This window comes from Perognathus longimembris, chromosome 4 (assembly GCF_023159225.1).
Source record: "Perognathus longimembris pacificus isolate PPM17 chromosome 4, ASM2315922v1, whole genome shotgun sequence".
Classification (NCBI taxonomy): Eukaryota; Metazoa; Chordata; class Mammalia; order Rodentia; family Heteromyidae; genus Perognathus; species Perognathus longimembris.
In genome coordinates, this window is record NC_063164.1 from 6,740,099 (window position 1) to 6,753,919 (window position 13,821).

General features: G+C 48.1%; 1 protein-coding gene across 6 annotated transcripts in view; it reads right to left on the minus strand.

Annotated features, from left to right (window-relative positions):
- Positions 1-418: 418 nt before the first annotated feature.
- Sp100 (SP100 nuclear antigen) overlaps positions 419-13,821 on the minus strand; it is a 58,306-nt gene continuing 44,903 nt past the window's right edge. For 4 of the 6 annotated variants that reach the window (XM_048344550.1, XM_048344553.1, XM_048344551.1 and 1 more), the window contains 3 exons: positions 12,751-12,893; positions 11,052-11,090; positions 7,705-8,484 (listed from right to left, as the gene is read on the minus strand). In XM_048344550.1, coding sequence (XP_048200507.1) covers positions 8,287-8,484; positions 11,052-11,090; positions 12,751-12,893 — 380 coding nt within the window. In that variant the 3' untranslated portion in view covers positions 7,705-8,286. Of the gene's footprint in view, positions 691-2,098; positions 2,185-7,704; positions 8,485-11,051; positions 11,091-12,750; positions 12,894-13,821 lie in introns of those variants that run through there. The other 2 variants (XM_048344552.1, XM_048344554.1) reach the window with 2 other exon arrangements.

Sequence of the window (13,821 nt, forward strand, 5' to 3'; positions counted from 1 at the left end):
AAGCTGAGATATGAGGATTGTGGTTCAAAGCTAGCCCAGGCAGGAAAGTCCATGAAGCTCTTATCCATAATTAACTAGTGAAAAAAAAATTTTTAAGCCAGAAGTGTAGCTGTGGCTTAAGTGGTAGAGAAATAGCCATAAGCAAAAAAGCTTAGGGACAGCATCCAGGCCCTGAGTTCAAGCCCGGGACTGGCATATACCCCTCCCCACAAACACACAATATTTGTGAGTGATTGAGTGGATCAAAGAAGTTAGGTCATGTGTGGGGAGAGGAAGAAGAAACAGTGCTGAAGAATAATGCACCCCTTAAATAAACCAAGGGACATAATATAACTTTTATAGAAAGATTGGTTATTGCCAATTATCAATTATTCAATACAATATTATTCAACTCAATACATTGATTAGACAATTTTAAGTTTTATTTAGAAAAATAAATGGCTAGGCAAGGCAATGACAAACATGGAAAAGAAGTGGGACATTATGTTTGCAGAACAGTCAGTATTAGACCTTTTTTCCCCCCTCTCACTGCTAGAGGTCCCCAGGGGAAAATGGGAATGGGTTATGTTAACAAATGAGTGGACTGAAATTGATAGCTGCTATTGCTTGCTTTCTGGATTGCAAAGATGGTTTTGAAATTCTTCTCAAGTTCGGTCTTTACTGTATTTCCCAGCGTGATGAACTTCTTGCCTGGAAAAGCAAGGTTATAAACAATATCAACAATTGTTCAATTAATCTAGACACTCCATGTTTCAGATAATCCGCAGCCTTATTTAGACTGTAGCAAAGGGTAAGTGAGAGTTAGTTCAGGTAAGAGGAATGTCTATTCCCTGGTAGTTTATTTCTCTTTATTGGACAAAGAAGCAAAAATAGCTCTGCAGTTGAATAGCCTTTATCTGAAATGCTTGCGAGGCAGGTGTTTTGGCTTTCAGGTACCCTTTTTCAGATTTTGTGACGTTTTCCTATGCAGAGGGAGAAACCTTGGAGACAGGATCAAAACACCAGCACAAGTCCAATTATGTTGATGAACATCTTACACAGACAGCCTGAAGGCAATTTTATGTAACATTAATAATGCATAATATTTTATGCATGAAAAAAGGTTTCATGTGTGGACTTTTCCACTTGTGGATCATGTTGGTGCTCAAAAAGGTTTCAAATTTTGGAGCATTTGGGGCTTGGGGTTTTCAGATTAGGGAAACAATTCATCCTTCATATTTCAGTCTAAATATTGATGATAAATTTATCAACTTAGGGCTTTTTTGAGACAAGGTCTCACTCTCTTTACCATGTAGCCCAAATGTGACCTTGAATTTTCTACCCTCCTGTCTTTGCTTCCCACCCAAGTGCTAAGATTATCAGTATATACCACCACACTCAGCTCAACAGGATTTTAAAAATTCTCGTTGAATTTTAAACACAACACCCACATATAATTCGTAACAATACGGTAGTACAGAAATACCGAAGGCACATGATTCGTATCTTTCATTTTTCTTCACTCTCATCCCTCGAGGGTTGTTGCTAGCTTTCTGGTCCATCACTAGGGAATCAGCATGTAAGAAATTCAAGATTGCTGGGTGCTGGTGGCTCAAGTCTACAATTGTAGCTACCAGGGAGGCTGAGATAGGAGGATCATCACTAGAGGCCAGCCTAGGCAGGAAAATCCTTGAGCCTTTTTTTTTTTTTTTTAAAGCATTTGTTTGGAATGTTTTAAATTATCTTTTAGTTGTACAAAGGAGTTTCACCAAAGCAGTTTATGAACACAGTGCGTCTTGATCAACATTACCCCCCTTCAACATTCTCACCCCTCCCAACCCACCCTTTCCCTTACTTAATGTTCACAATGCACTTCCTGTGGCATCACAGCCTCCGAGGGGGAGACTCAACTGTCCGGAAGTGTGTGAATTCTGGGGTCACAGGGTCCTGCTGTTTGCAATGACACCCGCTGTTGTTCTCCACATGCGCGTCTTAGGGCTTTTAGCTCGCCTGTGTACGCTCGCATACAGAAAGGGAGTGTCCCGTTGACCGTGTGTAAGAGGATGAAATACACCGCGACGTAGCTTGAGGACAAAGAGAAGCGGGGAGAACCACTTACTGGGTACGATGCTTCGTGATTCTCGAAGGCTCGCCGCAGCATCTTCTCCCAGTGCTGGGGCACTTCCTGTTCACTTGTTTTCTCAGCTAGAAGTGGAAATGACGTGGCTGTTACTGAGACCGATGAGACCCTAGAATTCCCAAACATGTGACCTGTGCGGGTATTAAGGCCATGCCTGCAAATCTCTCTCCTCGAAATAGGAACAACACGGAGGGGAGATTTTAGAAGACATTTTGGTGACCACAAAGTTCAGGGAGTCACAACTCTATGCGAGACCAGAAACTTTTGGTATGTGAAAGCGATGATTCTGACACGGCACAGCAACATCAGTGAAGGAAAACGACAGGCTACGGATCCCAAAGGCTGGGGTAACGTGGAGCACCGTGATCATGAAAGAGCTGCAGAGCCGAAGAAAGTAAAATGAGCTAAGGATATAAAACAGAGGCCCAAGGATACCACCCCCCACATTCGAAGTGGAGAATGAGAAGAAATGAGCAGATTGTTAGGAGAAAATAAACACCAGTGAGTGGAATGTCAGGGGAAGAAGTATAGTTTGTAGAAGGAAGAGGTGGAACTACACTCCCTGTCACCCCCACACCCATCAGAGTCCCATCATGAGAAGTGAGGCATGTACATTCTCCTGTATGTGCCTTAGTTCTTGCATCATCTCAGAGGATGACATCATCCATGGCTCCTTCTAGCACACAACACAGGGCATTCCTCTAGGTACAGAGCCATCACCCACCCAATTGTTCTCTTTCTGCTCAGATGGTCGCACGAGAGGAGCCAAGTGTCTCTCCCGGATGTTTCTTCCACATACACACACAACCCTCCTCCACAGATTTATAGAGGCTAGAGGTCCATGTAATGTTGCTACAGAAATTAGCACCCAAAAGAGGATGATTACTCTTTTCCACCAGCCCAAAAGAAGATAGAAGAAACACGATTACCCTTTTTCACCCGTGGACTTCTTCCTTAACTTCACTTACCATGGCCTACAAATCCCACTTTTAATGTGTGTGAGTCACTCCATAATAGCTGCAGGCAAATACTGTCAGATTTTTTTTTTTTTTTTTTTTTTTTGCCAGTCCTGGGCCTTGGACTCAGGGCCTGAGCACTGTCCCTGGCTTCTTCCCGCTCAAGGCTAGCACTCTGCCACTTGAGCCACAGCACCGCTTCTGGCCGTTTTCTGTATATGTGGTGCTGGGGAATCGAACCTAGGGCCTCGTGTATCCGAGGCAGGCACTCTTGCCACTAGGCTATATCCCCAGCCCTCAGATTTTTAACTTCACTAAATGAGATGAAATCTGGGTAATGGTGTTGAGCCAGAAACCCAGCGTCAGCCAATGTCTCCGGTCCCTCCATTTTCCTTTTTTTAGATCAAATTTTACCAGTTCATTTTTTATTATATTGTTTTATTAAGGTATTGTACAGAGAAGCTACCATTTCTTTTCTTTTCTTTTTGCCAGTCCTGGGCCTTGAACTCAGGGCCTGAGCCCTGTCCCTGGCTCCCTTTCACTCAAGGCTAGCACTCTGACACTTGAGCCACAGCGCCACTTCTGGCCATTCTCCATATATGTGGTGCTGGGGAATCGAACCCAGGGCTTCATGTATATGAGGCAAGCTCTCTTGCCAGTAGGCCATATTCCCAGCCCTACCAGTTCATTTTTGGGCCCAGAAAAACAAAAATAGAATGGAGCTTTGGTCTTCACCTCTGGTTGTTGGTGTGACCACATCTCCTGGATATAGAGCTGGCATCTCCACACATCACATGCAAAGAGCCCTAAACTTCTGTGGCACCCATTTGGATATTTGTACTCTGGGTCCTTCCACCCCGGAAGCACTGCTGTGGACAGAGAATCCACAGTCCACGGCTCCTCTAAAGCCAGCTCTTCAACTCATGAGAGGCTCGTGACCAAGACTATAGGATGCAACGATCCCTCCATTGATTACAGCATATTACATTCTCCGTAAGTTACCCTCTGATGAGTCAACTGAAATATAGACAACTAGAAGAGACACAATTCCTGGGCCAGATTTTCCCAGCTGAATAATACACTATTCAGCTTTCCTATAATGTATCCTTTCTGTTGTTGCTGTGTTAGCCATTCTGTGTCAGAGTCACTGTATTCCTCAAGATAACTGAGAATCCCGGGCCTCCCACCCTCATCTGGGTTGGGTCTGGATGTTGGTACGCTGTGATGCACAGGCATCCGATGACACCTCTGTGTCTAAAGCAGAGGACTCCGGAGCAGCAGCCTCCGCATGAGGCCTGGTAGAAATGCACATCCTTTAGCTCCACCCCTTCTGGGCTGAATTAAGTTACCAGGGTAGGACCCAGTCAGCCACAGCCTACCGTGCCCTCCAAGTGGATCTGATGGGCACTACAGATGGGGCAGCACGGGTCCACAGACACACAACAATCAGGGGAGCTTCAAACACATCTCATTTCTCAGGCAGCATCATTAAGATCTCAGGGTGAGTGTCTGCCCAGGTGATTACATGGCACCAGCCAAAGCCAAAGAGCTCCAAAAGGTCTTTCTCCTTAGCAAGGTCTGGCGAGGCCTAAGTAGACAAGTTGGACAGAGGGAAGGTCATCAGAGTTGATGAGGACATCCTGGCTGGAACAGTCCATTCATCTTCACAGAGGGTTCGGCTGTGAGCTGTGAGAAACACCTCTGTCATCAAGCAAGTTCTCCAGACCCCAGAGATAAAGTCTCCTGCCACAGTAGACCACCCCCTCCCCCCTCCCCGTGCCCCCGGCAGAGCTGTGGACACAGTAGGGCTGTGTGTAGATGTTGACAGGCCAGTGCAATCGCTAGGAACACAGGGGCCAGCAATGACCTCTCCCCACTTCCACTCTATGGGTGCCTGAATCAGTCCAGCTGCACAGCATTCTACAGCGATGAAATAAGGATACTAAATCGAAGTAATGCTATCCTGGCGTCTTGATAGATGTTAATAGAAGAACGGGGACTTTCTGAGAACTCTAAAGGTTATAGAGGGCATTCTTTGGATTGCAAATGTGTCATGAGGTGTTGGGATGGAAGGGGCTCATGCTTCCTCTAGGTAATTGGGGTCCTGATTGCCCCTGGTTGTTCCCCTGGATAGTAGCTCTGCCTGTGTATGGCACTTTTATTGGGAATACGTTATCCTCGTCTAGCTTGCTTTATGTATAAGACTTTTGTTAGATTTAACTATCCCCATGCAGTCTTCTCTGCCTATGTATAACACTTTTGTTGAAGCTATTAAGGCTTAGTTTCCACCCCAACATGTGGCTTTTGTCTTTAAAAGACATGGGCTGTAGGTCTTTGAGACAGGAGTCTAGCCACTGGCTTTCTAATAAAGACTCTCAATTCGACCTCTCAAAATGTGGCTTCTCTGTCTTGCCATACAACATTCTGGAAGCCCCAGCAAGATCCCAGTGCCAAAGGAGGGCCTCTGAGTTCCTTGAAGCTGGTGGAGGAATGAAAATACCCCCTGCAATGTTCCAGGACCCCGTGGTCTTTCTGTCACTCTGACAGCCAGATCGCGGATGCCAGCCATACCACTAAATATTTTTGGAGTCATTCTTTTTCCACTCACTCAGAACGCTTCCGGAAGTTAGTCTCTGTTTTTCCTCTGCCCTGTTTTCTGTTAGTATGTTTTTCTGGTTTCTGGGGATCGATCCATCTGGAAATGGAATGGTAAGGGGAGAGACGTGCTTGAGACCTGCCTTCCTCCCCTCTATTGCTGATGAGATTAGAGGTGCCCTGGCAATAAGTGGGAAAGGCCCCCTTGGCAGATGCTCATACAGTAGAGTTGGGACATCTTTGGACCAAGGCCTGCCCAGCACGCTCTCGAGACAGTAGAGAGTTCTGGTTATGGTTGAGTGGGAGGCCCACTAAGGCCCCAACTCAGCTATTTTAGTTTCTGTGTTTGTTTTGGTTGAGTCATTTGCAACCTGTTTTCTTAAGAATTAGTACCAGTTTGTACTATGGATTCTTTAGACATCTCCGGTGGGAGTCCGAGTTCTTTTTTTTTTTTTTTTGGCCAGTCCTGGGGCTTGGACTCAGGGCCTGAGCACTGTCCCTGGCTTCTTTTTTTTTTTTGCTCAAGGCTAGCACTCTGCCACTTGAGCCACAGCGCCACTTCTGGCCATTTTCTGTATATGTGGTGCTGGGGAATTGAACCCAGGGCCTCATGTACACGAGGCAAGCACTCTTGCCACTAGGCCATATCCCCAGCCCGGGAGTCCGAGTTCTATCATCTGGCTGTAGTCCCAGGCCTCGGGTTGCATCCCCCTTGGCATCATGGCAGTTAGAGGTGAGGTGCGGGCAGCCTTGGGCCTTGTTCTGACCTCTAGCTAACCTTGACATTGTGGCATTGGTAAAAGACAATCAGGCCACTTAGTGGGCTGAGTTTAGCTTGAGGTGATCCCTATTCTTCCTCCCTTTAAAGGTATTCATTTTGCACCTTTAAGATCTTGGTGCATAAGTGTGTGTATGTGTGTGTGTGTGTGAACATGTTCAGGATCAAAGCTGTTAACACTAGAATCAAGAGTTATGTCGGGGGGGGGGGGGAGTTGGGGAAGAGAGAAGGTGGGAGAAAAAAGAGGGAGGGGTAATAAGTTTGATAAGAAATGTACTCACTACCTTATGTATGTAACTGTAACCCCTCTGTACATCACCTTGACAACAAAATTTTAAAAAGAGTTATTTGGCTTAGCAAAACTATAAATTTTCTGAGGACTTAGGGTTTACTGTTAAAAATGTGAGGATAAGCATCAGAAATCTGAGTCTAAAGGCTTGTTTATCATTGTGAAAGACATTGTCCATGCTGTCTGTCTGGAACTGCTTTGGTTTTTATTTCAGTAATGAACCAAGAGAAAAGGGACATGGAAAACTTAGGATGGGAAGCCAGCCCGTCTTCACTTCCCTTTCTTTTCCTTGCAGACAGATACTGAAAATCTGACGGTAATGTGGGTAATGTGCTAACTACATGGGTACCAGTCACACCAAGCCAATTTTGACTGCTGGGGTCTACTTAAAACTACGGGAGGGAACAGCCTAGGCAGAAACTAAAGAGCTCTGGAGAGCCTTGGGGAAAACATGCTGTTTTACAGGACAGCTTCCTTTGTAGACTTTGGTTAAAATAACTTGGTTAGGCTGTTGGTCATAAGGGCCTGATATAGCTCTCTCACTAGGAAATCAATTACTCAATTTCATGTACGTAAAACCAGTGGGGAATGAAATAAGGATACCAACCTCTCAAAATGTTGCTTCTCTGTTTCTCACCTTACAACAGCGAGAACCACGTTTTGCAGTTGGGCAAAAGGCTGGCCCTGACTAAAACACCCACTGCCATGAAAGGGATCAAGGTTTGATTTTGCTTAGAGAAGTAAATCATCATTTTTGAAAGCCCAAAGCAAGCAGCCATGTAACGAGCAGGGGGATGGACAGGGCTGGAGGGAGCACAATTCTTTGTTTTGTATTGTTTTGGCCAGTCCTGAGGGCTTGAACTCAGGGCCTGAGTGCTGTCCCTGGCTTCCTTTTGCTCAAGGTTAGCACTCTACCTCTTGAGCCACAGCACCACTTCTGGATTTTTCTGTGTATGTGGTGCTGAGGAATCGAACCCAGGCCTTCGTGCATGCTAGGCAAGCACTCTACCGCTAAGCCACATTCTCAGCCCGGGAGCACAATTCTTTGTACCTCATCAAGTACCAGCCAAGCAGTTGGAGGAAAAGGCCCCATGGTTTGTTTGCTCCTTAATGGTTTCTGCCTTAACCAGCTTGGTCTCCCTCCCTTGAGACCGGTCACGCAGGCTCCACGAAGGGCCCATCCGCTCTGTATTTCCCTGCAGGACCAAGGACAGAGCTGCACCTGAACTCACCAACTGCTCCTTCCGGCGGATGCTCGAGACCATAGTGAGGTTGGCCCGTAACTGGGAGTGGATTTCAGGGAGTTCCCTTTCTAGTCCACTGACCACTTGCAAAGGCCTTCCTCCTCTCCAACGTGCTCCTCACTCCTCCTCTGTAGCCAGCCCTGCCCATTCCCGCGCCAACCTCCATCTCCAAGGATGCCAGCGGTCTAGATCACTGCCCTGCCTCACCAGCCTTTGGGGAAGATGAGGGCAGGGGAAGATTTTTACTGAAACACAGGGAAGGCCCTTCCGGCAGAGACACCCCAGCCCAGATCCATGCACGTGGCTTAGAGGGCGCTGCTGTCTTCCCTGCTCCACGCATGCAGCAAAGCTCTCCAAGTGGGAAATGAGCCTGCACCGGGGAAAAAAGCAGCCATGGCACAGGCGAGACACACAGAAAAGGCCCGGGCTACGCCGGGGGATAGGTTGGAGTCAGTACTTACGTAAGAATCAATTAATGTTTGGTTATGAGACCACGCATTCTGCTGAAAGACAGAAACGTTGATTGATAATGTGATGATGTCTCATCACACATCTGAACAGACTTCTAGGGCTTTCTTTTTCTTTTTCTGTTTGTTGGCTGCTTGGTGATAGGATTTCTCTCTGGGCAAGGCTAGCCTGGAGATCGGCTGCCCAGGCACTGCGGTTTCAGGTATGGACCCTTTCACTTGGCTTTGCGGACTTTATTCCAAGGACTCAAGCCACAGTCCTTCCTTGACTTGGCTTCATATCTACTTTCCTAAGGCTATCTATCTAACCAAAGAATAAAACCACACTCAATATGTATCGATGGTGGTATGGCCCAATGTAAGATCCAGTCTCTGGCTCCAGAGACTGGATCCGGTCTCCAGGCCCTTGCGTGCCCTGTAGGGAAGACTCCTTACTGAGGTGGAGGAAATTTGGCTCCCCTCTCCAAGATGAGCTGGAAAATGTCCACCTGTCCTTGTACTCAGTGTCTGTGCGGGGGGTGGTGGGGTCATAGGGATTTTTCTTTAATTAGGAAATGACCTCCTAACTTTGAGGAGCTCCAGGCACCAAGGGAGTCCTGGAGACCACCACTGAGCAGGTGTCCCAGGAACACGGGCCTGGAGACGAAGCGTGCCAGAACCTCAGGCCCGCGCCTGCTCTCTCCACCCATAAGCATCTCTGTACTTCCTCCAGGAGTCCAAGGGCTTGCATTGGCCTTGGGTCCCCGTGGAGTGACCTGGCCTCACACAGTCTGGAACGATGACGGCCTCTAATCCTTACCTCCAGCCCTGAGCACAGAGGTCAGAGAAAACCCACCCACTGTGACACAAGACACAACATCCGGAGAGGAGACCGTCACCCCCGGCACGCTCTACATGGCTGAGAATCTCCCAGCCTACTGGATCTGTTACTGTCCCAGGGAAGAAAGACAGCAGGAAAGACACACGCCCTGAAGTCTTTGGCCTTCCCTTCACGGCCATTGCTCCGTGAAGTTGGCACTTAACAGGAGCTCACTAGCTGTTTACTGCCTAGGAAAGTGCACAAACTGGATGGTGACATCTTGTGATCCTGGAATACTCTAGCTTTCACCAGCAGGTCTACCCAGAAATGGATACGCAGGGAAGCCGTCAACGGTAGCGCCTGCATTCAAAGAGACTGCCACAGCGCCCGAAGCCAAGGGGCTGGGCACAGGCCCCATGGCAGCTGACATGTCCCTCCCATCTCTGAAATGGAATCTCACAGGAAACAGAGACTTCACGAGAGATGCCATCAATGTGCCCAGACGGAGTCAGCTCGGGCTCCCCGGGGCCAGACAGACACATTGGATCCTAATAAACAGGTCAAATAATAATGTCTCTTTCTGAACTCAGTCATGGAATCACCGTAATGAAGTCAGTAGAACAGCCCCAGACTGGAGAAGACAGTGACCTCCTGGGGGGGAGGGGGTAGAGATGCTCTGGGTCACCTGTCAGAGGTCAAGAAATGGAAGTTCCACTTCCTGGTTTCCCTGGCTTCTCTCGCATGTCCAGCTTCAGGAGGTAACTGAAGGCATGACGTGGTCTTTCTACCATCCCTGACGTGCATACAGGGAGGGGGGCAACAGCTAGCTCATGACTGGCATAGACTGCTCCCCAGGACCCCCACAGCCCCTCTGCTTAGGCCAAAACGGCCTCTCCACAAAGGAAAGCGTTTTGGGGGGCCCACACCCGTAATCCTAGATCCTCAGGAGGCTGAGATCCAAGGATCGTGGTTCAAAGTCAGCCTGGGCAGGAAAGTCCATGAGACTCTTATCTCCAATTAACCACCAGGAAACCAGAAGTGGGGCTGTGGCTCAAAGTGGTAGAGCGCTAGCCTTGAGTGAAAGAGCTCAGGGACAGCGCCCAGGCCGCGTTAAAGCCCTACAGCAGCTATAATCGTCTGCTTTGCAGCATTATAACAAATTACCCAAGGTGGGGTAACTTTTCTTGAAAATGAAAGAGGCTTATTTACGGTGCAGGAAGTTTAAGGGCCTACATCTGGTGATGACTTTCTTTCTGGCAGTCTCAGAGTGACATATTCAAGTATTTTTCTTGTGTCCTACTAGAGTGGTTTCAGGCCTTACATCAAGATCTTTAATCCATTTTGAGTTGATTTTTAGGGCGAGATAGTGATCTAGTTTCTGTCTTCTGTGTATGTATATTATTTTCCCAGTGCCTTTTGTGGAAGAGATTGTCTTTCCTCCACCATGTTTTGTTTATTTTTTTTTTGCCGGTCCTGGGGCTTGAACTCAGGGCCTGAGCACTGTCCCTGGCTTCTTTATGCTCAAGGCCAGCACTCTACCACTTGAGCCATAGCACCACATCTGGCTTTTTTTGTGTATGTGGTGCTGAGGAATCGAATCCAGGGCTTCACGTATGCTAGGCAAGTACTCTACCACTAAGCCACATTCCCAGTCCCATGGGTCTTTTGGTTTGTTTGTTTGTCTTTGTTTTTGTTTTTTTTTTTGATACCTTTGTTGTTAACTTAGAAACCACAAAGCTGTGGGGCATGGAAAATCAACAGCCTGACGGAGGAGTCATGAGCAGAGGTCTTAGAAGAGGATTACCTGTTTCCTTTTTCTTGGTGGGTTTGGTAGAACTCCTTTCTGAAAAACAAAAGAGGTTGATGATATGACTGATGAAGGAGCCATACTACACACTCTTTTTGTTGTTGTTGTTGTTGTTTTGGCCAGTCCTGGGGCTTGGATTCAGGGCCTGAGCACTGTCCCCGGTTTCTCTTTGCTCAAGGCTAGCACTCTGCCACTTGATCCACAGCGCCACTTCTGGCCATTTTCTGTATATGTGGTGCTGGGGAATCGAACCCAGGGCTTCATGTGTATGAGTCAAGCGCTCTTGCCACTAGGCCATATTCCCAGCCCATACTACACGCTCTCACATTGGCATTGAAACCTGGGTATTTCTGCCTGCCTTTCTGATTGATATGTCTACCCTGAGGCCCCACTGCCAACACACGCACAGCGTGTCTTCATGGAAATTGTTTTCCATATTTCCTCTCTCTCCAATGATTAAAGGAAGGCTTAGATGCTTTCTTCTGGCTTCACAGAACCTCTACAATGAGCATATATATATATATATATATTTATATATATTTATTCATATTATATATGTTTCATTACTCACAATTTCTTGATACTTTGAGATTTTCAGGCTCTCTGTTTCCGTGTGTAGGCTGCCTGCGTTGCATTTTTCCTTGTCCAGGTTTCTCTTGTTTAAGACCCAGCTCAGTATGAATTGTTCTATGAACTTGTCCTCCACCACAAAGCCACAAATGGCTTTCCTCCCTCTGAGCAGCCACATCCATCCCCCCCCGGCCCCCCCCCCCCCCGTCCTTCTGGTTACAGCCGCAACACACAGGCCCCTTGTGAAAGCGCAGCCTCCCCCCAAGGCTGGGGCTCGGGCCTTGGACTCTCCTCCCTCCTGGCTTTCCACGCAGCTCAAAAAATACTGATCAAGCAAAGGCTTCTGTTTATACTCGTGAAGTGTCTCAAACAAAGGTCATCTGGGATGGGCTACAGAAATAGCTGTTTAGCCCAAAGCAGAAGAAACAGGCTCCTTTTCCACAGACACATGCCCCTGCTTTTTCCCTAACGGGAGGTTGATATAAAGGCCAAAGGGGTGACCTTTAATTCAATTTATCTATATTCTTTTTCAAGTTTAAACTTGAGGTGGCTTACCAACATAAATTTTGTTAAAATATTCCAAAACCTAGGCACTCTTCACATGGATATATCCTGAAAAGTGACATTCAGCTGTGGCGTTCATGGGCTACTCAAAGTTTCAAGGCCCCTTCCAATTTAAGTTACTCCTGCGTGACCAAATTTCACAGTGACTAATGACACAGTCAAGGTTACCGTTTACTGCCCTGCCTTCGAAAGAACATGAGTTGATGCTTTGAAGAGAATGAAGCTAAGCCAGGCACTGGTAATCCTAGCTACTCAGGGAGGGTGAGATCTGAGGATTGCAGTTCAAAGCCGGCCTAGGCAGCAAAGTCTACGAGACTCTTATCTGCAATTAACTCTCAGGAAACCAGAAGTGGAGCTGTGGCTCAAAGGGGTAGAGGGCTAGCCTCGAACCAAAGAGCTCAGGGACAGCTCCCTGGCCTGGAGTTCAAGCCTCAATATCAGTACAAGAAGAAAAAAAAATACCATGCTACTTTTATGAGGGTTTTGGAGACACAGCAATTCTGCCAGAGCTTGGGGCGGTGAGTGGCTAATGGCGGCTCGAGGCGCCCTGTCGGCGCAGTACCTTGATCAGCTCTTTCAGAGGCCACCCGTGACAGCGCACGCTCAGCCTCCAGTTCTTGGAGGCTTCGAACTTCCCTTCAATTTCAAACTCCCTGGGGGTGAACCACCTTCCGTCTTCACTCCGTATGCTCCTCACCGAGATACCTGCAAGACAGGCCGTCAGGGCTCTCCCCGCTGCGAAAACACCTGCTCCGGGCCTCTCCCCACCCTGGGTCTGGGGCTCCTAGGGGAATCTAGGGAGGGTGTTTCCCCCCCCCCCTCCTCCAGCATCATCCCCACCCTGAGAGGACTCCCTGGCCCCTCATGCGGCGAAAAGGAGAATAATGATCACCACAGTTTCCGTGTGAAAGCATTTCCCTGTATGAAAGGCACTCCGTTCCCTCTCTCCCTTTCTCTGCACTCCTGAGGACATACTCTCTCCCGGGCTTTGCAGGCTCTTGTTTTTTTTTTTTTTGCCAGTCCTGGGCCTTGGACTCAGGGCCTGAGCACTGTCCCTGGCTTCTTCCCGCTCAAGGCTAGCACTCTGCCACTTGAGCCACAGCGCCGCTTCTGGCCGTTTTCTGTATATGTGGTGCTGGGGAATCGAACCTAGGGCCTCGTGTATCCGAGGCAGGCACTCTTGCCACTAGGCTATATCCCCAGCCCTGCAGGCTCTTGTTAACTCCAGTTGAACCTGTGAGCAGCTAGCATGATGGCCACCTCTGCCTGGGCTTGTACAGTATCTGCAGGGTGGCTAATGCAATACAATTCCCCCTTTCCTCTAGGGCCCCGATCCTGGATTTGGGACACGAGCTCGGTAGAAGGTGACCGTGTGACTGACGCAGGCTCAGGCCAGCTTCCCTGGGAGGAACATGTCACGGCGGTCACAAATTGTTACTGGGGAAATGGAGTCCCGCGTGACTCCACCGACAAAGCCCGCTCAGAAGCTGCCTCTTGCTTTCTTCTGGGCTTTCCTCCTGCTCACTCTGCCTTGCATCTATTCACTTTAGCAGACCCCAGTGGTGAGTCAACTTATGTCCTGGTTCCAGAGCTCCTGCTGCCTCTGCAAGCCGGGGGGCAGGGCTGGCAAATG